At 42.0% G+C, this 27,265-nt stretch overlaps 1 protein-coding gene across 2 annotated transcripts; it reads left to right on the forward strand.

The window, feature by feature from the left end:
* Positions 1-8,808: 8,808 nt before the first annotated feature.
* Positions 8,809-21,589, forward strand: SPRY2 (sprouty RTK signaling antagonist 2). Of its 2 annotated transcripts, none has more exons than XM_021529411.2 (3): positions 8,809-8,825; positions 9,446-10,273; positions 14,268-21,589. In XM_021529411.2, the coding sequence occupies exon 3, from the start codon at positions 14,319-14,321 to the stop codon at positions 15,252-15,254; it is 936 nt and encodes a 311-aa protein (XP_021385086.2). In that variant the 5' UTR covers positions 8,809-8,825; positions 9,446-10,273; positions 14,268-14,318; the 3' UTR covers positions 15,255-21,589. The 2 variants fall into 2 exon arrangements, with proteins under 2 accessions (XP_021385086.2, XP_077637480.1); XM_077781354.1 differs by lacking the exon at positions 8,809-8,825 and adding an exon at positions 9,056-9,072.
* Positions 21,590-27,265: the final 5,676 nt, after the last annotated feature.

Consider the following 27,265-nt stretch of genomic DNA (forward strand, 5'->3'; position numbering starts at 1 on the left):
TGCAAAAGTGTTCTAGGAAGTTGCCAAACAGGAAGGAGATCCTTGCCTGGAGTAATTTGCAAGCTAAAGGCTGTATCCTACCAAAGCATCTGGTCTGAGGTTTTGAACAGCTTTTACTCCCATAAGATTTCAAAAGCTAGTTAGGAGGGCCATGCTGTAAGGTTTGGCTAAAATTGCCTGTAAACTAGTCTCAGGCACTTAGCAAGTCTATGTTACCTTAGCCTTTAAACTACAGGAGAAATGGGCTGTGGATAGATGAACTGAAACTACACCCACAAGGAGACGAAATAATATTAACAGGCATACAAACATATCATATTGCAAGTGAAAGGCATTAACAATGCTCAAAAAAAAAAAAAAAAATGCAAATCCTCCTTCCAACGGCCTGACCTAATAGTGCAATGCTGCAAAATGGATGGGTTAATGTCATGGATTGAACTGTACAGATCACAGACTTAAACCTGCTGCCACACACCTCCCTTGTCATGACCATTTTTTCCAATTTAATACACTCTGACCACCCTGAAGCCAACAATGATGTTCTTTATAGCTTGTTAATAGGTGTCGTGATAAAGGAATAAGAACACATATCCTATGTTTTGTGAGTAAGGAGAATTTAATGCTGCTGCACATTAATTAGTTCTTCCTTTTTTACCTTGATTTTCACAGACCCCAAACCTTCACAAAAGTTTGATTTCTCCTTACTTCATCCTCTGGCTTTTTTTTTTTTAAGAGTTGCATTTCTGGCTAGTATACAATGTTTTAGTCACAATGCACGGACATTGCAGAACATTGCAAAGAATATTTGACCCCTGCTTTTTATTTCCTAAGTGTATCTTCAGTTCCAAGCACTGAATATATTGGCAGAATTGGGTATTGCTAAATGGCAATTGCTAAGTCTAACAGATCTGGATTGTAGTTAGTTAGCGTGCACTAACTACCTCGTGATGGCAGGAAATGACAGCTCCAAGGCTGAAATCAGATCCAGGCAGGTGGGCTCCTAAAGGAGGTTGGTGCAAACACAAGTGTTGGCCCGTGTGGATCCAGCTGCAGCAACAGAACCCTAGGTTGCAGAGGCCTTAGGAGAAAAACCTGTACTTGCGTTTAAAACTTAATGCATCCAACACATTATTGTGCACACACAAAATATACGAAGCATTACACGTGGTGATGCATCAATACTGCCTGCAGCAGATAGTTAAGGGCACTAAGTACAGAAGTACAGACTTGCCTACAATGAGACACGTCATTAATTCCCTGGTTCAGGGTTTTCGTTCCCTAAATAAATTGATGTGCTAAGTCCATGACATCTTTTTGAACTCCAGGATACAGAGTTCCTGTGAAAGAGAAGAATCAGAGTGAATAGCTTTTCCTTGCAAACCACGTAGATCGCTTCCCATGCTGTATGGAAGACAAGGGATGAGTTACCCCAGACATTGGAGCAGATGCAGAAACCAGTGGAAATGAGGAGATAAAAAGTCAAAGCCCAAGGATTGGCTAATAGAGAAAGAAGTGTTGTAATTGCTAAATCACCCAAACTGCTTTGCCAAACTTTGACATGCTTGATTTCCTGTGCTTAAATAATTTTTAGGCTTAAAAAAAAAAAACAAGGGGAGGGGGAGGGGGGAAGGGAGGGGAAGTGCAGAAAAATACCCAGCTGTTCCTTGTATAGCGCAGGAAACATGTATGATTTATTGCTTTAAGGTTATTTTTGAAGGGGCTGCCTGTGGCAGCCGGAGTGCCGGAGAAGTCACTGAGGCCTGTCCACTTGAAGGGCTCAAACTGTTTCCTGAACAGCCCTTCTTCACTCGTCACCTCCGACAGCTCCCATTGACAACGTGTGACTGGGGCCCCGGAGTGTTTTAAAGCCGCGGGGGGCCGGGCCGGACAATGGCGCTGTCAATTACCTTTTCCCCCGCTGTGAAAGGGGCCGGCGAACAATGCGCGGGCGGCGGGGGGCTGTGCCGGCGCGGCCAGCCCGCCGCCCCGCGGGCCGGGCGCGGAGCCGGCCGGCCGCACGGCCGCTGCGGGGCGCGGGGCGCGGGGCCGGCCGGCCGCACGGCCGCTGCCCGGCGCGGGGCGCGGGGCCGGCCGGCCGCACGGCCGCTGCGGGGCGCGGGGCGCGGGGCCGGCCGGCCGCACGGCCGCTGCGGGGCGCGGGGCGCGGAGCCGGCCGGCCGCACGGCCGCTGCCCGGCGCGGGGCGCGGCCGCTGCGCGTCCCCAGCCCGCTGCCGGCCCGCGGGGCAGCGCCGCGCTGCGCTGCCCGCATCGCGCCTTTAAAACTTCCTGTGTGCAGCGGTGGCTTGCTGAGAGGACTGTCCATCATACAGGCGCTTTGTCTGGCAGTCACTGCCATTTGAATTTGACTGACTGAGGAAGCCCGAGTTATTTGTAAAGAACAACAAGGCTTTTCATTCATAATTTCAGTGGGGGGACAGGGTGCTAATGACTGAGCTTGAATAACCAGGGAATGCGGTATTCAAGGCAGGAAGAAGCCCAACTGGCTGCCAAATGAGAGGAAGGGAAGGGAGGGAAGGGGGATGTAGGTGAAAGTGCTTGTGTGAAAAGGCAAACAATGAAATCGGGATCACACGCATGTATACAAATACAAATCAGGTTCTCAAAAGGTAAGGCAGGCAAAGACAGAAGCAGGAAGGAGAGCGGAGGAAATTCCAGTTTCTATTTCATTGACTTGCCTTCAGAACCAGCCTCTGCAATGCTAAATCCGAGAGGGTCTCAGCAAAAGGCAGCCCTCTTCCCTCCTGCCTCCCTCTCACCACAGAGAAATGCTTTCCCTCTCCTAGACCTTTTTACTGCAGAAAAAATCCTTGGGTTTGAAGTTGGGCTGAATGAAGATTTTGCCTTTGCAGCTTAAGCTCCAGCTTCGACCAAACTTGAAAGTACAACTACTAGCCTGGGCTGTGGCCCAGCATCTACCATCTGTACATATAATTTTACATATTTACATATATTGTCTAACTCTGCAAATAATTTGTCCTCACGGAAGTCAAACTTTACCTGATGCAAAAGCTATTCAGCTAAATAAATGTTGTTGCCTTTATATCTATTGTCTACATTGGGATTATAGATAAGGTGTTAACAGAAATTTCCTTAGCTAAAATGAATTTTATAGAGCCATAATTTGTGTCCCTGTGGAGAAAACAAATCTACGGAGCTAAGAAAGAAAATGGAAATTGAACCGCACATATTTTCGAAAACACAACTGCTTTGACACAACGTAAACCGTCAGAAATGGGTATAATTTATGCCAATTTGAATTGCTTTGTGAGTAAGCAACAATAAGAAAACTTAAAATATGTTAAACGGTTTAAACACTTAACCTCAAGAATGAAGGAAGTTTTCCAGTGGGCTTATTTTGCAAGCTTGTTCTGTCAGATGCAGTGGATTTATTGTCTGTTTGTAATGCTATTTCCAATGCTTCCTTTAACTTTCATTAATTAGAAGACCATCCTTGGAGCTGCTCTGGACAGCTGGATTCCCTTCTTGGCCTGGAGCACGTAAGACTTTCACTCAGGCTCCAGAAGGAGTCAGGGGCTTATTTAGGAGGAACAGCTCCAAGATTCAGCTTCTCTGTTAATTTCTGCCTTTTTATCTATGGGACTTTTGTAAGTAATAGACCTGCTTAAAAGAAAGATGATTACAAAACCACAAATGAGATAGGAGTAACTACACCAGATGCAGAGATGGAAGTTTAGAGGAACTCTTTAATCAAGGGGTGGGAGTGCATGCTCCTGAAGAGATAACCTTGTTTAGATAACCAAACATTTTGTCCTCTTCTCTCTCAAAGTAAGAAAATTGTCTAACAGTTCATACTTTTTTAAAGTGTTCTGATTCTATCAGACACAGCTTCTGAAATTTTGCTTGTGAAGAAAGACTCTGGAGGTCAGAAGGAAATGAACACCTTGGGCAGCATGTACATAGCACAGAGACTGAACTGGGACCTGAGAGTCCTAGTCCTTGCTTTTGAGATAAGTTACCTCTTTCTTTCTTTCCTGTTTTTTCTCACCTCTAAAACGGGCAGTGACATCTCCTGAAAACTAGTCTGAGATCTGTGGAAAAAACTGTGATACAATATCTAGCAGTTTAATTACGGTCATTGATATTGCTATTATAATCAGGGGAGAAAAAGACAGTACAGATCTGGGTCAGGGTATCTGCAATTTTTATTTTTTTAATTGATGTAAGCACATAAACAGCATTTCAGTTTGATTGTGTTCTGATTTTCAGACAAGTGATAGGGAAACACCAGTTTTTATTTTCCTTTTTGTGCAAAATTCATTAATCTCCAGTAAAATATTCTGTCCTGCATATATCACCTCCACTTTCAGGATGTACTTGTCTTGTCTGCTTATATTCAGATGAACACAAGTCTTTCACATCTGAGGAAAATAAAAATAATCTCAGTAAATAGGATAAACATTATACTTTTTTAAAAAACATTTGCTCAATCTGCTTCCTTTTGTTTCTAGCAAAATCTTTAACTCTGACTTGTACATATTCCTTGAGTGACATTCAAGATTTATGTTACAAATTGTTAATCTTTAGGAGTATTTTTTGAACTCCAGCCTCCAATGCAAAAAAACACCTTATGTTCTGGGAGCAAAATGGCCATCACAGCATGGAGGTCCATTCAGGCTACCTTGTACTTCTGAGAAGAGCAGGCTTCTTCCAATTCCACTGCTCACAGTACCAAAGATATTAATTTACCTTTCTACTACATCGCAATTTAGAGCTAGTTCAGGTATCTCTACATCAGTGTTTTTTTTCTAACTGTGATCTGTGAATTCCTATCAAACACTTCTAAATGGGAGGTCTCATTATTTACAATTTTCTAAAAATGTTTGTGCTTCCCTTATTTTTTTTTCTATCCTAAAGCATAGAAAAAGTCTACAGATTGAAGAAATTTGAAAACTGCTGCTGCAAACCACAGCAGAGATGTGATAAGTCTCTTAATAAAACTTTCTTTCAAATTTCCCATAATGTCTAACATTGACCTCTTCCATTTCTTCTGAGTCACTTTAATCCCCGGTCAACACATAAATGTCTGCATCCTGCTACAAAATATTTTGGGAATTCCCAAACTAGTGCTTATTAACATTTTAATAGACTATTGGTTGATTTTGCATAAAATTCTAGTAGAGTCAAGCCCAGTATTATCTAGCCTCTAACTGCATGAATCTAGAAAGTGCAGTGTTTCAAACACTAACAGACGGAGCCTATACACCATAAAAAGCCTGATATAATACCAGTTTAGCAAATAAACTTCACTTAGTCCCAATCCATGCTAAATTGTCCCACTTATGAACATTGGGTGTCAGGGTATTTGAGAAGAGAAATTATAAAATGCATTGTATAAGCTAGAAAGGTTTATAAAGTTGAATTTAAAAAAAAAACAGTGCTGATTTAATCAAGACACAAATATAACCAAATAACATTGAATGACACATCAAAGAGCATACTAGCTTTATTAGAACAATTTACATGCAAAAGCTCCACGTTATATTACTAGTACTAAATGTATGTATACTTCAGTATAATTTCAGAAGGTACAGGAAAGGGATTTGTTTATTCTTTAAGTTTACATAAGTATATTTGTTATTCAAGAAAATATCCTCTGGCAACTGTCCCTCTATATACTGAGGCAATCACCAGATGGAATAAAGTTACACAAGATCTGGCCTATATCATCTGTAAGAAAGATGTCTATCATGAGCTAGATCGGAAAATAATAGTTTAATTAGAGAAAATCTGGGCATCACTAAAAGCAGGAGACTAAATCTCTGAGCAGCTGAGGAGCTTGTGCATTCCCAAGCAGAGTGGCAGGTACCAGTTCTTTCACATGTAACAGTGCTGATCCTTGTCCTACCAGACCGTGTTCATTTCCCCCCTTTTTCTCAGGGAAGAGAATTCCAGGATTTCCTTCAGGTAAACTACAACAAAAATTGCAAAAGGAAAACTAACAGTACTGAGTCGAGGACCTAATTTTCTTTATAAGTTTTCAGTGCAATGTGTTTGACTTCTTTGTTTCTCTCTATGATTTATCTAAATGGCCTTATCTGCCCTGAAGAACCTCAATGAAATATCGGTAGGCAAAGAAAGCTTTACACTTTTAAAAAGCTCAGTAATTCCTTTATGTACTTTAGCTTATTCAGAGTCACAAAAACGGAAGATAATCAATTAAAGGTTTAAGTTTTGATGGAACTTCTGGACATTAGAAGTAATGTGCAGCCAATCTTAGTCCTTTTAGGATGTGTAGAATCAATATTCCCATATCATTGCATTAACTCCTGAGATAATGCATGAAATGTTCTCAAAGTCAGCAAAGTACTGCACTTTCATTCCCTTGCAGGAAGAATTCCTTATGAATGAGCTGTCCTCCCTTTTCAAAGTAAAGGGGGAAACCACTTGTTTCTGGTTCTGGTCTGAAAATCGAATCAATCAAAAATTTGTGGGATAATTTCAGGATGAAGCAGAAAAGTTTCAGCTATTTTATATGGGTGTCTGTCAAGTCATACAGTTTTCAAATCTATATACACCATTTTTAACCTGAAGCCATTGGAATTGCTACTATTCAAATAGCTCATGAACATACAACACTTACACACATATAAATATATGTGTATGTTGGTGTGTACACAAATATGTATCTATACAACAGTTACATTTCCCTGCTGAGAATAAACTCAAGAACTTCATCTCAAAAACAAGGTCTGCTTGGGTTAAAAGCAAAAAAAAAAAAAAAAAAAAATCAAAAAACCACACAAAACACACAAAAAACCTAAAAAACACCAAAAAAAATCATGCAGTAATTAGAGCAAACCACTAGGGGAAACATAATCACATGCATTAAGCCACTCTCTGCAACAAGAAACGTGAGTGAAACATGTAATCCTCCAAAAGCTTCTTCCAAGGTGCCATCAGATTAAAACTGAGAAATCAGCGTCGAGGTTCCAACATGAACCCAAGCACACGCACAAAAATGAGCACATTTAATTTTCTGCAGATTTGTGCACTGTTATTTACCTTTGTGCCAGTTAGCGCACAAATCTTTGCAAGTTTAAGGCTTCTCTTTCAAACTCATCAGTACCAGGATGCTGTATTCTTGGGGGTTTTGCTGGTTTTATTTTTGGCAGGTTTTTTTTGCCTTTTTTTTTTTAAGCTATAACACATTGATGCTTCACCATTTTGCACACATGACTGCCTCTGTGAATAAAAATCCCTGTTTTGAGATCTGTCTTTGAGACTACTCTCTGTATTAAGTGTATGCACCTGTATGTGAGAACTGGAGTGGGAATTGATGATTCCACTACTGACCGACAGATTTAAAAATGGTGTTATGAACTTTCCAGTTTAAAACATTATTTATGTACTCAATATAAACGATAAAAAATACTTTAACAGACCTTTCCCGTGTGTATAGGTTTGCACAAAAATTTCTTATTTTTGACTTTGCTATGTGGGAGGAAGTATTTTTGTCTTCCTACAGTGAGGGGAATATTGTGTTTTCTGTTTCCCAGATATTTTAACCCATCCTTGTCTCTCTCAGCTGAACACCGTGGATTGCCTTGCTGACACGGGGCGTACAGCCTACACACAGGGCACATCTCCGAGGATGCTCATGACGCATGACGCCAGGCCGCTGGGTGCCCCCTTCCGCGGGGGAGCTCCGGGCAGGCCCGCGGCTCCCTCCGGCGCTGCCCGGCGCCGGGGCTGGTGCCCCCGCGGAGCCGCCCTGACCCGCTGCCCCCCGCCCCGGCGCCGCGCTCCCTCTGGCGGGGAGAGCGGCCGCGCCGCCGCCGCTCCCCGAGCCCGAGGGTAACCCAGCCGCACCGGGCTGCGGCTCCAGCGAGGGGCAGCCCCCGCCCCGGCGGGAGAGCGCTCCGTCTGCGGGACCGGGGGTCGAACAGGGTGGAGAGGGGATGGGTGGTCGGGCTGCAGCAGCTCTGTGCAGGCTAGGGAGCGATGGAGCTTGAAAGGAAAAAAGCGAGCCCCGTTTAATTCCGTCTGACCTTACTGTCACCCAAGTATGGAAAATAGTTTGCAGGTTCAGAATATTACTGTGGAAGAACGGATACTTGAGCATAAAACCACGAAAACTCGAAGGCCGTCCATGTGAGACACGACCCTCATTTACACGTTTTCGTGGGGAATGTCCACCCCCTCCACAGAGCAGTGACCAGCAGGTGTAGGAGAGCAAGTGCCTGCAAAATCGCCTCGAGTAGTAGAGGGCTGGCTCGGGCTTGCACCGAGGGTTGTCCAGCGATTGCTGCCTTACACCCGGTGTGTATTTTAAGCAGTGCCGCATGTGACACGGGAACATTCGTGCTCGGTGCGTGCCTGCCGGGGACAGGGGTGCGCGCACAGTTACGTGCCGGCGCAAGATGCCCGCGTCCAGCCAGCCACAGTGGCCCCGTCAGTACTTCCAGCTCGTACCAAAGGGACCGAGCTGTGGTCGTGTCAGGAAACGCCCAGAAGACAAATAGTCACGTTCGCGAGCTGCTCGCAGACCGTGTCCTCCGCACGAATGGCAACTGACTAAAATAAAGCTGGGGGGAGGGAGGGAGGGAGGACTTTGAAGGGTTTTTTAACTTATTGGAAAAGAACTCCACGCATCCAGCACCCCCACGCACAGGCGAGGGGACCCCGCCGGTGCCAGGGACGCGGCGCACCCCGCGGGCAGGCGCCCGAGCGCGGGGACTGCCGCCCGCTCCGCGCCCCGCGGGCCCCGCTCCGCGCTCCCGCCCGGGCACGGGGGCGCCCTCCGCGCCGCCTAATCGCATTAATCCGCGGGACAATGCCCCAAGTAATCACCCTTCCTGCTCCCTGCGCTGCCGGCGACCGGCGGCTGGAAAGGGCGAAGCGGGGGAGGGGAGGGGCAGAAAGTGTAAACTTTTATTCCACTCGGTTAAGAAAAACGGGTGGGAAGCAACGGGGAGCACTTGGATACAGGTCTCCCGAACGCTCGCAGCGGCGGGGAGAGCGCGCCTTCCTCCCCGCGAGAAGCGAGTTCCCCTCGGTTTCCCTGCAAACCTATCGCCGCCTGCCTCTGAGTAAATACACGAGCACAAAAGCAACCCCGAGCGGCGTGAGACCGCGCACGGAGCAGCCTCCCGTGAGCACAGGCTGCGGCGAGGCCCCAGGAGCGCGGCTGCAGCTCGCCCCGCGCAGCGCGGGGAGCGCCGCGGACGGGCCGGGGCCGGGGCCGGGCCGGGGCCGGGGCCGGGGCCGGGGCCGGGGCCGGGGCCGGGGCCGGGGCAGCAGGGCTGGCTCGGCGGCGGCAGCGCTACCCTTTTGAATGCCTCCCGCAGCTCTGAGTGCTGGCAGGGCGCTGAGAGCGCCAGTGAATGTAGCCCCGCAGAGCCAATGAGCTGGGACCGGATGCGATATATCCTCTGGGACAACAACTGCTCTGTTCCTCCTCAGATCCACATGACGCCATTTACTGCTGCTTTTGCAGAGAGATCACCCTACCTCCTCCGGAAAGAAAAAGAGAGAGAGGGAGAGAGCGAGCGAGCAGAAAAACGTCGAGTCCCTACAGCTCAGATCTCAAATCTTCCTCCTCCTCCTCCTCCACCTCCTCCAAACACACAACAACAACTACCACCACAAATCCGCTGCGCTCCCAAAACACCCCCCCGATTGCAAACCACAGAACTGCCTGCAACACACACGCTCGCAGAGGGAGCGAGAAAGCTAAGAGGGAGAGAGGGGAGAGGAGCCTGCAGCAAGCAGCTTCTCAGGAGAACGGCTACATTGCACAAGCTGCTTTTTTGGAGGAGCTCAGTGGAAGAAAGCTCTGGGATTTTATTTTAGATCCACTTTGTTTTGTTTTCTTTGGCTTTTCCCTTTCCTCTTGAATTTGCAACAGCAACAAAAAAAAAAAAGTGACTTGGTATTGGCGATTCGGCCTCCTGTTCATTGAGGAAAAGAAAGGAAAGTGTGTGTGTGTGAGACTGAGTGATTTTTAGGAGCAAAGAAAACCCACCCCGATCCGGAGAGGTGTTTTGATTATTATTATAGTATACACACACACACACGTATTTATAATCGATCTGGGGAAAGGCACCTAACTTTGATCTGGACTTTTTTTTTTTTTTTTTAACATGGTGATCATTCTTACTCTAATTTGCAAGTCGGACTAAAGCAGAGCTTGGAAAAGAATTTTTTTTTGCTTTAGGGCTGGATTTATTTGCAAACCGCAGGAAGAAGAAAATACAAGAGAGAGGGGTTTGGTGCAGCGCCGCGATCACGGTGAGAGCCTTTTCCTTCTTTGCAAAACAAGCTTTTCAGTAACCTCCTTCTCTCCCCCCCCCCCCCCCCCCCCACCCACCCCCGCTTTGGTTGCTCCAAGAAAACTCGTGGAAATGTTTGAGGCCGATCCCTTTTCCATTCGTACAGGTTCTCCCTCTCCCCCCCTTCCCTTCTCCTTCCTTTCTCAGAGAGGAGCTGGAGGTGGGATTTCGGAGCGGTTTTTCTCCGGGGAGGGGTGGGGGGAGCTCCGTGGGGTTTGCGGACTGCGCCCCGCCGGGGTGCCCTGGGGGTGCGGAAGGCTGCGCAGGGGGCGGAGGGCTGCGCGGGCGCCTCGGAATGCCTGCGGGGCTGCGAGTGGGGCGGGGGGTGCGCTGCAAGGAACCACAGCTCCGGCGTGTTCTGGCTGCTGCGGGGGGCCGGGCACGGGAGATCCTGCGCGCTCCTGCCTCGCTGGGCACGCGTGGGTTTCCGACAAGCCCCGGGGGAGGTGAAGGGAGAGCGCAGCGGGGCTGGCGAGCGTCGGGGCTGTTTGTCCCCCGGTTTTGGGGAGAAGGAGCAACCCGCCTTTCAGTGCTTGATTTACGCCTGTCTGTAGTGGCGTCAGGAGATCCGTGCGATTCGGAAGTGAGTGCACGTCTGGTACAAATATATACGTGTGTGTGTGCGTGTGTGTAAGTTTAGATATTTCTCCTGTGATGAAATTAATTCGATCTGTAAGACGAGGAAAGTCCTTCTCTAGGTTCTTCTATGCAGAGGGCGTGTGTGGACGGGAAGGAAAAGCCATAATTTTTTTTTTTTTTTTTTCTGTGGGCTTACTTAGTGACAGCCCCCTTCCCCTATTTAAAACTGAAAAAAAAAATAAAATAAAGGAAAAAAGAAAAAAAAAAAAAAAGCTGCTGGTGTTTTCAGCAAGCTGTTTGTGTGTCACTTTGCCCCACCCCGATGGTAAAGTCCCTTTTGCCCTAATCCATAGTCTGATCACACACTCGGTCCTTAATGGGGGTTTCAAAGCACTTTGAAAGAAGAGGAGGTGGTTGGTGTGTGTGCGGTGGGAATGGGGGTGGGGGTGTCTTGCACAGGCTCCGGCCACAAAACAGAAATTCACGGGCAGGGGACTTCTCTCCCTTAGGCTTCGCCCTTCCCCGGCCAGCGGTACACGGGATTTTTCCACAGCGCGCAAGAAACCCCTCGAGTTTTAAACCTCCCCAAATGTGCCGAACGCGAAACTCGTCTCCCTCGCTCACCCTTTTGCCAAGCCCAGCTTGAAAGAAAAGTTAGCAATCCTGGCACTTGAGTTCGGTGAGAGTGGACTTTGGCTCTTAGAAGTGGGGAATCGTGTTATCACGCACATGCACACACAAAAAGGCAAATCTGCTTCTCTTGCTCTTGGCGGATGCAAAGGAGAGAAGTATTAGGTCAGAGGAGGGAGAGGTATGCCCTCCTGTCAGGATTTTCAAGCAAATGTAGGTGAAAAAGAGATTTTTGAGGTTTGCAAATAAATGTGCTGGTTCTTTGCATCCTGTCCTGTTAGCGGATCTATGACGGGGATAAAAAAGGGGGAGCACCCTGCTCGGTCTGATGCCCCCACTGGAAATGCCTCCTGGGTCCCTCCGGGCTGGGGCGGAGCGGGGCGGGCTGAAGGTCAGGCAATTTGCAGAATATGCGTAAAATAAGAGGAGCTTTTCCAGCGGCTGGCTTTGTGAAGTTGAATGGGTGTTTAGCGCAAGGCGAGAGGGGGTAATCTGCCTTTTGCCCAGCTGTCCCGGAGGTGTTGTCTGAACCGTCTGCAGGGCGCCTGGCACTTCCCGGGAGGGGAAGCTCCTTTAGCATCTCCTGAGGGAGGGCAGGGGGGAAGAGTTTAAAGGAAACATGGGTTTGACTTTCTGATAAGGCGACTGAAGCAGCCCCCTCCCACCTCCCAGCCTAGAGGATGTCTCCTGGTTATCTCCAGGTTGTCTGCACTCTCCGGCGGGCGAGGGGCTGTCGCCTCCCACCTGCTGCGCGCCCCCCGCCCGAGACGGAGCTGGAGGCGGGGAGGGAAGCGGAGAGCGGAGGCTGCTTTTCCAGCTCCCACCTTGGCGTCTGAGGGGGGCTCCGCCACCGATCCCGGGGTCGTCTGAAGCGCCTTCAGGTCAGGGTCAGCTTTGCTTTTGCAGTGGGTTGTCATTTCTGGAGAATCAGCCCGGCGTACCCTCCAGGCTGGCTGGGGCTGGTGGAAACCTGGACGTGGAGGAGAGATAGGGCTGCCAATTCCTCTCAAGAATGGGGAAAGCATTTTAGTTTTTATTATTTTTTTATCTCCAGATAGTTTCAGAGGAGTTGAACATCTACTTGGGCTGTTGGTTGAAACTTTTGGTATGGCAGAGGTTTTAATTTGAAAAAAAAAAAAACAAAACCATAAGCAGTGCTTCAAGCCAAGTTTGCAAGACTTTTTTCTGGGGGTGTAGGGTGGGGGGGGGGTGGTGAAATGAGCACCGTAACATACATCCTGTGTCCTAAACCAGGATTTGACAATATTTAAAATAAGTGGTTACTCTTAAAAGTTAGAGATTTGTCTATATGTTTTTGTTTGGGTTTGGTTTTTTTTTAAGAAAAAAAACACTTGAAGCAGGGGAGCCAGGAGTTAAAAGGTTAAATGTTTTGCATTGATGTTAGAATAACGAGTGTCTTGAGATACTCTTTGTTAAACTGTTTGGCTATATTTTACTATACTGCAGTACAGTATTATTGTTGGTAACTGATGTGTACAGAGTAACACTATGGTGCTCTTTCTAGGTATAATTGAAGACATTGTGTGGTCCTTTTAAGAAGTTTGGTTCCTGCTTGGGTTTTAATTGTAGAATATTGTTCTGGATTTTTGTATAGGTAATTGGATTTTAGAGCCACTTTAAGATATGATAAAGGCAAAACAAATATTAACTAATTTAGAAGGCAGTACTTGAAATTTGAGCATATTTGAGTGTGGAAGCTATTTATGAGTTCTCATCTTTGTCTTTTACTGGCTTTTCATTTAAATTCTAAAGTCTGCATTTCTACTTTGTAGTTAACAATAATTTCAATTAATATTCATAATCAAGTAGGCTTCTTGGATGCTGACATTATTTGATTATGTTATGCATGCCTCTATCCCACAATCCACTCTTGATAATATTTACAATTTGAAATGTAGTCTATGGAATTTTTTACACATTAAAAAAATAACAACCAAACAACTGTGGTAACATTGCTTTTGTAGTTTTGAGCCTTAAAATAACAATCACAGTGGTGTGCAACAGTATGACACACACTAAAATACTGGAGAGAGATATTTTTACTTGTGCTGTTGAAGTTTTTGGTAGCACTAACTCATTTAATGTCTAACCTCAAACATTTTATTGCTATTTAGTGTTTTTCTTGGGACCATTGGTATTAAACTAAAATTTCCTATTTACATCATGTAAAGTTTAATGTGTAAAGAGACTAGCCTACCAAAATATTATCCAGTTTTAAACAAAATTGGAGAATTATATGTCTGTCATCAGCAGGTCACATTACACTTGCTAAATACTTGCAGGATAGTTTGTTGGTTTTGTTTTTTTTTTTTTGAGTATAAGGTTTTCAGTAGCCTGATGTGAAAAGAAGTGTCACTTCAAGTGGTTGAAATGTAATCACTTTAAAGGCCATGGTCTAACCAGAAGATGACCTGAGAAGCCTCAGTTAGCAGGACTAATACCTAGACTTTCCAGAGCCACAAGTTAAGTTGCATGGTCCTAGGAAAGAATCCTAGGGATTCTTAAAAGTCTTTAAGATCTCCACAGCAGTAGGCAAAACAGGCCAAGGGAATTTGGTCACTCAGCTGTCTGGTGCCAGTGCTTGTTCCAGACGTGACTCCTTTTTTTAATGGCTGATGCATTATTTGATTGTCTGCGGTGCTGTGGGGTCCTCCAGGCTTGAAAAGCTGCTGGAGAGAGCGTGAGACATGTTGCAATACTGAATCCTCTCTTTTTTGCTCCAGGATTTCAGATGTGTTCTAAGCCTGGCGGGGTGAGCAAGCTTCTGGGCAGTGATGGAGACTCAGCACAGCAGTGGGTCGCAGCCCTTACTACAGGCTCGGCGTGACAGTGGGAGACCGCACGGGGAGCCCGACCTGCGGGATGTCCTGATGCAGCAGGTTCACGTCTTGTCGTTGGACCAGATCAGAGCCATCCGAAACACAAATGAATACACAGAGGGACCTACGGTGGCTCCGCGGCCAGGGGTCAAATCGTCTCCTCGGGTGACAACCCAACCCAAAAGTGAAAGGCCTCATGGGTTGCCTGAGCATCGTCATTTCAGCCGGATCCAGCACACACAGACGCACTCATCTCCTCGAGTGCCTCTGTCCCGGTCCATCAGCACAGTCAGCACAGGCTCACGGAGCAGTACGAGGACGAGTACAAGCAGTAATTCGTCAGAACAAAGACTTCTGGGATCGTCTTCGGGGCCAGTTGCTGATGGGATAGTCCGAATGCAGCCTAAGTCTGAGCTCAAGTCGAGTGAGCTGAAGCCACTGAGCAAAGAAGATTTGGGAGCACACAGCTACAGGTGTGAGGACTGTGGAAAGTGTAAGTGTAAGGAGTGCACTTATCCAAGGACCCTCCCCTCATGTTGGATCTGTGACAAACAGTGTCTTTGCTCAGCCCAGAATGTGGTTGATTATGGGACTTGTGTTTGCTGTGTGAAGGGCCTCTTCTATCACTGCTCTAATGATGACGAGGACAACTGTGCTGACAACCCCTGCTCCTGCAGTCAGTCACATTGCTGCACTAGGTGGTCCGCCATGGGTGTAGTGTCCATCTTTCTGCCTTGCTTGTGGTGTTACCTACCAGCCAAGGGTTGCCTTAAGTTGTGCCAGGGCTGTTATGACCGTGTAAATCGGCCTGGGTGCCGCTGCAAACACACCAACACCGTTTGCTGCAAAGTTCCCAGCGTACCCCCCAGGAACTTTGAAAAGCCAACATAGCATCACTAGCCAGAAATACTAAAGTAACAAGGATTATTATTTTAACGTACATATGCAACCAACTAAGCAGCTATGGTCTTGGCACTGTAGTAGAAGGGTTGGGGATGTACTTTGCTGTTTGCAGTGAAATGCTTTTCTGTGTGTGTGCCATCTTAGCTGATACGCTTGTTAGAATCCAGCTAGTGGAATACAGGGGAAAAAAAAGGGATGCAGTACATTCTGACCCACATATTGCATAAGCTAAAGCAACACAGACACTCCTAGGCAACTCTATTGTTTGTGAATAGTACTTGCAAAATTTGTAAATTAGCAAATGACTCCTTTTTTTTCATTGTTTTCTGCCAGAGATAATGTGCTATATTTTTGTATATACAATAATATTTTCAACTGTGAAAAGTAAGTGCTGTCATAAGACATGGCACAGTCACAAAATATTATACTAATATGTTGTACATTCGGAAGAATGTGAATCAATCAGTATGTTTTTAGATTGTATTTTGTCTTACGGAAACCTTCTATTACAAGACTTTGATTTCCCTTTGGACTTCATGTATATTGTACAGCTACAGTAAAATTCAGCCTTTATTTTCTAATTTTTCAACATATTGTTTAGTGTAAAGAATATTTATTTGAAGTTTTATTATTTTATAAAAAGAAATATTTATTTTAAGAGGCATCTTACAAATGTCGCCCCTTTTTATGAGGACGTCATAGTTGCTGCAGATAAGGGGTGAATGATGCATATGTTCACTATAAAATAGAAAATATATTAACGTTTGAAATTAAACTGGGCTACTTGTCATTTTTTCCCATTTATTGTTCTGAGTTGGGAGAATCGATAGTTCTAATTGCAAACTTGACAGTGCTATAATCACAGTGAGCCTAATGTGATTTTTAAGTGTATTCTTTTGTTCATGTTTACTTCTTTACCTGAAAACAGTGCAGGATTTTTGCTCCCTTTCTTTGCACAAATGTCCCATATACTGTTCCTACAAGAGAAAAGGAAAATGAACATAGGAAAATGCATTAATTCATTCCAGACTAGGACTAATAAGCACTGAAAGCTTGACCTATTCTATAAGTGATGAGCTTTTATGATTCAAATAGGAAATAAGTAATCATTCACAAGAAATGTTAGGCTTGCATGGATTTACTCAGTGAGAGAGAGGAGGAAAAACACGTAATTAATACTGTCAGTGCAAAAAGTTTGCAGGATTATTTGCTAAAGTTAGAAGAATATGCCACAGGGAATGATAGATCTGAATGCAGTCCAGCCTTATGTCAAACATTTGCCTCACTTGTAAGAAGAAAGTTGCTTGATTTGTCATTTGTGGCAGTTACCTTCTACTGAGGTCAAAATCCTTTCCCTGCCAAGTTTCCCACCGGAAGCCTAGAGAATGATTTACCTTTCTTTATTAACAAACTATCATTTCCTGTTCTGAGCATGTCAGTCCAAGTTTAGAGGTCTTAATGTTCAATTTTATTTATACATTTCTTAAGCTGGCGTTTAAGAATAGTTGTAAGTATTTTTAAGCTGATGCTTAAAAAAGTCTCCCAGACTTTTCTGAAGCCCCTCCAAGATAAACAAGTTATTATTAATAAATTAAGAACTCACTAAAAGTTGAAAACCAGAGCATTGAGTAAATGTTCTGTCTTTTTGCCCCTTAATTTTCATCTCAGATCTGGTATTTGGATGATTTTACATAGGTCTGTAGTACTCAGAAATCTTACACTGTGTGTTTGTGCATATTGGTTATCAATCATCAAGTGAAATTAAAAAGTTCTTGTTCTCTTTCTCTTTTTTTTTTTTTTTTTTTTTTCCTTACCTCTCTGGTGAAAAATGTAAGCTGGTTTACTTTCTGCACCAGCTGGCTGGATACATTGGTATACAAAGACGAACACTATATATTTAGCTTTCTGAGTGGAATTTGCCAGAAAGAAGGTAGCTTATGTTACATGAGTAATTTGTCCATATTTAAAGGGCATCAGTGTACTGTAACTGAGTAGTGGAGTGTATATGTGAGATTGTTCTTGGCTGCTGATAAACAAGATTTTTATTATTTAATTATGGGTTTTTTAGCAATTTTGTTCTTGAAGGGGTTAATAACCATCATGTGTTTCCATTCACAGAATGTAGTTTTTGAACTAGGTTAAGTGCTTATGCTTAAACTGTCCTGATGAAAACAAACATTAGAGGAATCTTTGACCTTTAGGCTCTAGCTTGGAAATGCCAAGTCCCACTGATTTCAGTAGACAGTAAATCCAGCATTTTTACTGGATTGATTAACTTGACAAAACTGAAGGCAAGCCCTGTCTTTTTAGTGATATATGTTTCAGTTGAAGATAACTCTACAGAAAGCTCAAGGTGAAACTGGAAAACTGGGATGGGTGAGCAGCACAGCAGTCAAAGTGGGTGCAACTCAAAAGTCCAACTAGCTTAAGTCCAACACTAAAATTATGGATGTGTTTTCTTTTTGCAGTATAGTAAGTTCTCTGTCTGCCTAGTTAGGTTCTAAGGGAAAAGGAAAACCATCTTCTTCTTGGCAGTGAAATTTGAAGCTAGTTTAAACACTGAGCAATGGTTGTGACCTTCCACTTGGTTCTTAATAAAGGATAAAATAGTGGGTCCATCCCACCCCAGGTAAGCCCATTACCAGAAACTGGGTAGGATGCATGACTCTTGGGAGCAGGGATGTAGGGAAGTGTGGCCTGTTAGGCTAACTATAGCACTGGGATCTAGGCTTCAGCTAGTATGGATTGATGTTTGCGCCCACTGGACTCTTAAAAGCTGGCTTCTGTATGTTAGTTAACATCCTAATATTGCACTTAATTAGATAAGGTTTAGTATTCTAAATAAAACCAAAATCTTGCCTCAGGCAGATTAGATTGTTTTAATAAGAATTAAGAGGGCTTTTCAAATGGATTGAGATAATGTTATTAAAGCATGCCTACTTTATCCTTTGAGAAAGGAAAGTGGAGGTCCAAGTAAGGAAAATTTTCCATACACGGGTTTTGAGGATAACCATGAAAGTTATGCTTGATATACATAATATAGGACTTTAATTTTAGACTGCTATGAAGTCATGAGAGAGAGCAAAACCCTTATTATTGTTCCATTTGTTGTGTTGTTGCTTCAGAGTTTTGATCTGTTAACTTACAGATTCTGTAAGGTTTGTTTAAGGTATAGAGACTTGCAGGATTGGACTGACAGCTAATCCTAGTAACAATGGAAACAAATAGAATTTTTCCAAACTATTTTTCTTTATGATGTAAGCTACAAATAAATACATCAAATTTAAAGAAATTTAGAAATTCCTCTATTAATAACCTCAGGACTTTTTTTCTTACTTTGCTCTTTAATGGTTTGAAACTTGACTAAAATTTCTTTTTTGAGATCAGGATCATAGTAGTAACAAAAAAGGAACAAAAGGAAAAGAGACTTGGATTCAAGTAGAGAATAAATAAAAATAATATTTTACTGGATAAAAGTAAAATGTATTCCTAAAGGATCTGAGATCATGTTCAGGTAAGTATTTGCATTCAACAGATTTACCAAATCAGTCTTCAAAAGCCAAAAATTCTCCAAGTGCAGAAGTGCAGTAAATTGTTGTGATAATTAACACAATAGATTTTTTACACTTCCTTACTAAACTCCTAGCATTTAAATATACAGTATTACCTGTATTGCCCTTTTCACTTTTGGTAAAACACAAAATGATTAATTTTTGTAACGAGTGAAATCTTAGGTCTTTTTCGCAGGTGGCAGGAAGACAGCAGAATGCATTTCTGTTCTACAGTGGAACATTTAAATATTTTTAGGAATTAATGGTTGGGAAAGATGGATTTGAACAGTCTGTCTTGTCTCAGATGTTCCTAGATGGGTGCAGGTACAGCAAGTAATAATGATTTCATCTGCTGAGACTAATTTCTCAATCAGTCACTGGAGCAGAGTGCCAGAAAGAAATTGGCTGAATGCGAGAGCACGCTCGATTGAGTAGTGTCTGTAAGAATAGTATTGAATAGATGTCTTGCTGAAAATGTCAGCATTTGTCTTGTTGGGTCATCTTAAATAAATCAGTTACAGATTGGAATTGCAGGTAGACAGCACACCAGACATGGGATTGTAGGTGACAAAGCACACCAAATCCTTACCAATGAAAGTACTTGGGTATTTTCCTCTTTATTAATCTGATTTTAAACTGGAATCTTAGAAATAAAAAATAATGTCTTGTTAAAGTGAGGACAGTTTGACTCAAAAAAACATTTGCATATAAAGTGCAGCTATGTATAGTACTTTTGATTTTAAAAATATTTCACTTTTCAATCTGTGGAGATTACTATGTGTTATTTCTCTTTGTATTTATTCTTTCTGGTCCTTATTCCTTTCCTTGACCTTTCCTTGCCATAATATGTAATACATTATTTCCACTTATAGGACGAAAGGGGAAAGAGGAGGATGAAACATGCTTTTTTCATTAGTATTCTGGGCCTGAAAGTTTAGGACAAGGTCAAAAAATTCATTACCTTGCTGCATGTAATTTTTCCTGCATTTTGAGAAATATAAAAGGTTTTTTATATTCATGTGACATTGAATCCACTATTTCAGAAAGATCTTATTTTCATTGTTTTGATTGAATTTTATTACTCAAGGTTTTATGTGTTTTTGTTTTAACCCATTGGCACTGTGTTTCAGATTAAAGAGGTTGAGGCTTTACTACCATAAAAGCATGAACTGCTGCTGTTCTGCCACTGGGATTGTTCAGTACAGTGCCAATATAGTTGCTTTTGGACACGAGTAGCAATGATTTTGTTTGAAACAGAGTAGGAGTTCAGTGTTCTCAGCCTTGGGAGAAGGCAACAGAGGCTGTGGTACATATCTTTACATGTGGTGTAAGAAACCTTTTTCTCTGACTTAACTGTGCATGCTGATTACAGAGGCTTAGGGCTAATATGTTCAAACTGCTAGACTAAAATGGGTTGGTTTCCATTTCGGTAGAAGTTACCAATAATCAGAAGCTTTGACAATGTAGTCTGCTATTATGTAAGATTATTTATGGATATTGTAATACTTGGGGGTTTAAGTTACATTTTAAAATGATCTTGCCAAGGGAGATAATCTGTTTCTAAAAGGTAAAGAACTGTATAATCAAAGGAGCTCTGCTTTCCTGAAAGACTGCTGTATAATTACCAAACCACTTAGTGCACCTGAGATATGCTACAAGAGATAGCACTTGGTGCCATTTAGGAGTTGCAGGCACAAGTTTAATTTGGAGAGTCTGAGCCAGTACACAAGGGTGTATTAGGAAGAATCACCAACTTACAGACATAGAGAGCCCCTTGAACAAAGGGATTTCTTTACTTTTTTACCGTCACTTTATATTGATCTAGAAGCAGTGTATATGAATGAGTCATAAATCGTGTTGTTGTTCCTCTGGTTACTGATGAAAGAATGTATTGATGCTCTCATAGTGTGCCTCAAAAAAACACACCAGGATGGAAAATCTTTAAATGACCAATTTTACCGCTGTCGTCTTCCGAAATGAATAAAAACATCAGGGCTATAGCAAGCTGTGTTTCAAAATTAGTTGCACTGTAAGTAAATTGCACTAATTGGTTATGCTAAATCTGTTACTATAATTAGACATGGTTCCGTTTTAGGTCTCAAAATCAACTCAGACTTTTGCCAGCTTCCTTTGTAGTGCAGTTTTATTAATTACTGATTTACTTAAGGTGTTGTTTCTTGTAAGACAACATATATAAGCTGGTATATCACAAACTGTCAAATGCATGCAGTGAACAGTTTTTCTTCCCTCTCATTTCTCTTTCATAAAGCATTGCAAAGAGGAGGAAATTGTGAAATACTTTTATTTGCTTTGGGTCATTTTATTTATGAATTTTGTTTAATTATTGTAGACAGAGTGCTAATTTGATGGATTGCTGTTTTGTGATTCCCTCCCCTCTCTCCCCACCCCCTTCAGTCACTCCCCCATAGTATATGGCAGTATGAAATATGTAAGTAGCACAGTTAAGGGACCAAGAATTCACTTTGTGAACTTAACCTAAGTGCAGCTGCATTAAATAGTAAGGTGAAGCAGGAGCATCAGTGCCTTCTTGCAGAACCTATTGAATGCATTATACCTTTCACCAGCAGGTTTACTCTCGTACCTCTGCTGCTCTGCAGATGGAGATTATGCAGTTGTTTATCATGTATATGTTTTTATGCCTCAGTGTTTTCTCTTTTTTGGAGAAACATTGTATTCATTCTTTAAAACTAGTGCATGAGGATACCATAATACTGTTATTAAAAAAAAATAAAAGAAAACAAACTAGCCACATGTGAAGGTTATCTTAACTGCCTACTGCCTACTACTCTCAATACTGTTCTTGGGAATGAAGGCTTTCCTCAGATCCCTTCACCCCAAGTGGAAGAAAAAGACTTTGTGAGTTATTCTGAAATGTGTGGTTGAGGGGAGGCATGGGTTATGGTATAAAACGTGAACCTTCCATCAGGGCTGTGCCTGACCTGTTCTCTCCAGCACAAACACAACTGCAGTACAAAGTCTGAAAGTATGCAACAGTGTTTCTGGCCACCTCTCTACTCTAAATCAGACAGTAGGTGGAAATGTTCCTGAACAATGGATTGCAATTGCCCACACTACTGAAGCATTAAGACTTTGCCTGGTGTGAGTTAAGCATGTGCCAAAAATACTCTCCCAAGCTATTACCTACCACATTTCAGGAGCCATTCCCAAAAGTCAGTTTTCCAGCAGGTCCTTCTTTTAGAGGTTAAAGAAGTTGCCCAGCATGGACACTGTTCTTTTGGGACCAGCTTGGACACAGTTCCCAGGAGCATTCTTGCACAGATTTATTTGCAGTCCAGGAGGAGAGATCCCTCCCAGAAATGTCATCTCAAGGGAAATTCACTCACAAAGACAGACATTCTCATGAGTTCAGATGACACAATCTCATTCTCAAGTAGAAACTTAATTGCACAGAAGCAACCTATTTAAGTTTTTTATCTCAAAGAAGTAAGGTAATTGGCAAGGTAGAATTTTAGAATTTTGCAAAGTTTGCTCCAGTGTAGTTACATAAAATTATGAATTGATATTTTGTATGTAACCTGAACCAGTATTTTTATTTAGTTTCTTTAGGGGAATGCCTTTTTTTTTTTTTTTTTTTTTTTTTTTTTTTTTTTTTGCAAAATTGTTTCTTAAGTATATCCTGACAAGTCATAAAAACAGACTTTCTTATATTTTCTTTCACTAAAAGTATGATTTAGTAAGTCACAGCACTTGATTTTTAGGAACAAACTGAGATGGTGTTTCTTTCTTTTGGAAACTACATATATCTCTGAAGAAAAGAGCCATAAAAGATATTTCCTTTCATGGTAATCATTACAACTTTGTCTTTTCCTGAGATATGGAAAGTGTTCTTTCTTTATTGCTTTCAGCCCTGTGCTCTCTTAGCCCCCAGGTTATAGAGTGGGTGGCTTATGGAACGTTGCAATTGCTAAGTGATTTTGCAAACCTTCATTGAGAAAAACTGGTGTGTAAAGTATTGCACTTGAGCTTAGACTCTGAGAGGACAAATCTTATTAAAATATTTCAAGTGTGTGCAAAATATATTTCTGCAGTCTGAGGGATATGGTTGGAGAGAAAAGAACTGTCACAATTCACCCCTTAAGGTCTCTGGTTTAGAAAAATGAATCAATGTCAACTTTTCTTTTTTTTAAGTTGATAAATTAAGTGAAAGATTAAAAGGAAAGATATCTTGTTCAGTTTATTAAATGTGTCCAAGATTTGTGCTGTTTACATTTCACATAGTTTTTATCCAAAGACCTCACTTCAGCTGCAAGATTGGTGGGTGAAATGCCTGGCCTCACTGGAAGCAATGACAAAATTCTCCTTGACCTCCTTGAAACTTTGTATAGACAAGAGGTGAATTCCTGAATATGTACTGATTGAACATACACTTGAATGGATATCCTGGGAAAATCCCAGCTGCCTAGGGGGAATAAAAAAAAGTTTATAATTGCATGACACACACTTTTGAATGAAGGAGTAGCTATCTTAGTTTAGGATTTTTAACCTTCATTCCTATCCTACTTAACTTACTCTACTACTAAGATAATTTATTCCTACCACTGCTGTAGGATGTATGTAGTTTCTTCCTTTAGGCATCAATCTTTTATATTTTGCTGGGAGATTCTATTTGGAGGGGTTAATTCCATTAAGGGTGCTGTAGATTGTTAGGCTTTTTGCTGACAGACTTCTGCTGATAAAATCTTGTGTGTAGACTTTCTCCCTTTATTCCACCTTACTGTTATCAAACCATTCTTGTATACTGAAGCTGCAACAGTTTGAATTCAGTTTAGCTCAGCTCTTGCAAAAAAGTCTAGGGAGAGTATTTATTTGGTTTAGCAGACAGTCTGCTAATTGGAATAGGCTCATTCATACGAATAGTATCTGCACAGTGTTTTGTGACTGTTACTAAATCAGCTCTAAGCACTACCTGAAGTTACAGGGGTGAAAATATGATTCAGATAAAGCACAGTGAGCTGCTGTCAGACAGAAGTGTCTGTGTGTACTAGCATTGCTTTCATCTGAGATGCCCATTAAGATGGGCAAAATATTGTTACAGTTACATATCTACATTGTAATTTTATCACCTGTAGATATAGATATATAGAGAGATACATAAATAGATATATGCACATCACAATTACATCTTTCTTAGGGTGAATGAGGAATTGAATTACCATATTTCACTGTTACCAATGTTCCTCTTGCAGAGGATCAGCTTTTATTGTAATATTTTCCCGTGATTTTTAAACAATACCATGAAAGATGCTCCTTTCTCCCACTCCTGAGAGCATCTGCAGATTGGATTGCACCAACCCTGTACTCTGGCATGATGGTCCAGTAAACAGAACAGCTTTTTTCCACTTCGTACTTTCAATGACAAATGAGCAATGAAAATATGAGTTTTCTTATTGCTAATCATACAAATATGGCAACCTTCAAAGCCTTTGTCAATTCCCAAAATAGCTGATATGCAGCTCTTGTGCAGATGCACAGATATGCAGAACTACTACTTTGAGAGGAGATATCATCACAGGATGAGTGGTAAAGAGAAGGATGAATGCACAGATGTGATGTGCTGTAGAAACCAATTGTGAGCAGCAGTGGCCATGAAATAATGAATTATGGGTTTACTGTTGGTGGGACTTTACTGAGAGATTCAGTCCCACAGTAGTATAGACACTAAGTAGATACAAAGAAAATTCATTTCTAAATTTCTAAATTTAGGGACTTAAATCCTAATTGTCCCTGTTGTCCACATGTGATTTAGACATCTCATGTTGAGGGCATAAAAGGTATTGTTTCATTCAATGTCTTTTTGTTGGTTTTGGTTTGGTCCTTTTTCTTTTTTTATCTTTTTTTTTCCCTAGTGAATATATGGATATGAGATATAGGATACAGCATTCATGGCAACGAGAAAAAAAAAAAGAACAAAAAACCAAACTTGTCATCCTTGATAGCAATTACAGAGATGTACAATAACGTTTACAGGGACAAGGAAATGCCAGAGACCAAAAAAATGTTGAAGTTAATGTTTTGTGATGTTTTGGTATTTACTTCCTTGCCATGGTGGGCATGTTGTTGTAGTGTTACTGATTTTTACCCACTGTTTGTTTTAGTCTTTCTTCCCTAACAGTCCTTGTCTTCTTCAGGCCTCTTAGGGTCTGCCAGTTCTATGGTCACAGATCATGCATTTGCCTTAATGAGAAAACACTGGATATGAAATATGAAAATATAACCCTGTCTAAAACTATGTAACAGAATTGCAGGACAGTGGTTGCTGGCATTGTGGGGAGTTTGTGATTTTTAGGTTTTGGTTTTTAATAGTTTAACTGGGGCCCATATTCACAAGTTGGGTAAATCAACCTGGCACCACTACTGACAGCGATGTCCTGCTGATTTCCGTGAGCAGAGTGTTTGGCCAGTAACTTACTAGCAAAAAACCCCGTGGTGCACAGTAGAGAATTAAGTTTAAGATTTTATCAGCTTGTTTCTTTGTGCATCATTGGTGAACAATACTTTTCACTATAACTCAACACAGTTAAGATTCCTTATTTATAATACTTTAAGAGCTATTTTTTTATTACATTCAAGTTGCTTATGCAAAAGGAATTCCTTCAGTTCAGTCACTTATCTTTAGGATCCTGGGATCACTTCAGTGTTCCCAAACTTGTTGTGAAAGAAACAGAAATCCTGCAAAAGGCAGAAAACCGATTATTTTAATTTGCATGCAACAGTGTTTTAAGTTTTAAAAAAATACTTAAAGCATGCTTTGTGTGGTGGGCATTTATGCTGGGTCTATTTATTATGGAGTGAATAATATTTTTCAAGAATGATTCATCTGGGTTATTTTAAAGACTGCCTTGAGTTTTGGTCATTTCTATAGATACTGCAATTCATAGTCATTACTAAGCTAGTGGTTTGATCTAACCTCAGCTACCTGTTGCTGGCTGTGAATGGAAGAACTTATTTTTAGTGTGAAACCACAATATGAATATTTTCCACTCTGAAAGTATAAAAAACCCTTTAAGTAGAAATTTTACTCCTTCACTGTTATGTGCTGTGGCTCTGATGTCAGACATACTGGGTTCTTCTTACAGAAAATCCTCTAAAATGCCTTATTCTCTATTGAAGTTGACAAGAATTTCCTCCACTTAACCCCTTCAGTGCCCCCAGGCGTTCAGATCACATCAAACAAAAGGGAGCTCCTGTACCTCGTAGATAGGGATAGTGGGATGTTGACAAATGCAAAATACAAAATAAGGAGGCAGAAAAACCTGAGCCCTTGGAAGGAGGTTGGTGGGCAGGCTCACATAGCTCTGATCTGTCTCTGGGGGCTGTGACTTTACAACTGCACAACCACTGCGACTGTGCTGCTGCTACAGAAACTTTCATTTTGGCATGATGTGGTCTTCCTTTGTTTGTTGGGCTGGAGTATTTGGGGCTGATTCTGCCATTTCTGCAAGATTCAGAATCAGAAATGGTCTGTAATTTCGGGCAAAATCAGCTCTGATTGGCAAGAGTCAATTAATTAATTGTGCTAGAAAGTTACCTACAGCTCTTGAGCATGTGAAGACTGTAGTTATATGTGGAGTTATGAAAGCTAAACCCACATTGCAAAAGAATGAGAATCTGAGACCTATGTAAAGCCATTGGCCTATACACAAACTTCCCATTTTTAATGTAAAATATTTGAATTACATTAGAGATTAGATGAAGAAATGACAATCAATATCCTAGTTCTTTTATACTTCATTTATAATTTTGCAAACAAGCCTAATCTAGAGTGCAGTTAAAAGCAAGAAAATAAAATGGGAAACAAGGATGTAACACAGTTTAAAAACCAGAAGAGCTCGTAGCTCATACCCAAAGCTAAAGGACAAGAAATAGCTCCTGAGCCTTTACTGAGAGCCTGGCTTCCACAGAATATAGGGCTTTTAGTTAAGTGATGGGCTCACCAAGTTTTTGCTGTTTCAGTCAGAGAGGCTACTGACCTTCCCTGCTTAGACTGTCAGCATATTTCTACAGCTTTAAAAAGATTTCAAAATAATTTGTGGACTTATTTGGTGGAGGGAAATTAGTTCTTCCTTCATATTTGTGATGCTTCAGAAGTTCTCATTTTCTTCACTTTCTTAAGAGGCCAAAAGAAAGAAGTAGTCCATGGTTTAGTTCTGTTAACTCAATTAATTTATCTTAGGTGAAGACAGCTGTTGTCTTTGTGTCCACACTTTTAAGGGAAAAAATATGTATGTTTCTCACCAACTGCTTGCTTATACATGATCATTACCACAAGATAAAATGTTCATGTGGCTACAGCTGCTGGAATTTCAGTGCATGTGGTTTGGTCATTCATGCTACCAAGAAAATGTTTACCATCTCTTCCAATATATGTCAAAAGCTACAGTCATGCTCTTAGCACTGTGATTTTAA

Source organism: Lonchura striata, chromosome 2, assembly GCF_046129695.1.
Source record: "Lonchura striata isolate bLonStr1 chromosome 2, bLonStr1.mat, whole genome shotgun sequence".
NCBI lineage: Eukaryota > Metazoa > Chordata > Aves > Passeriformes > Estrildidae > Lonchura > Lonchura striata.

Coding starts and splice junctions, on each gene's coding strand:
- SPRY2 (XM_021529411.2), top strand. CDS start 14,319: ATGGAGACTCAGCACAGCAGTGGGTCGCAGCCCTTACTACAGGCTCGG.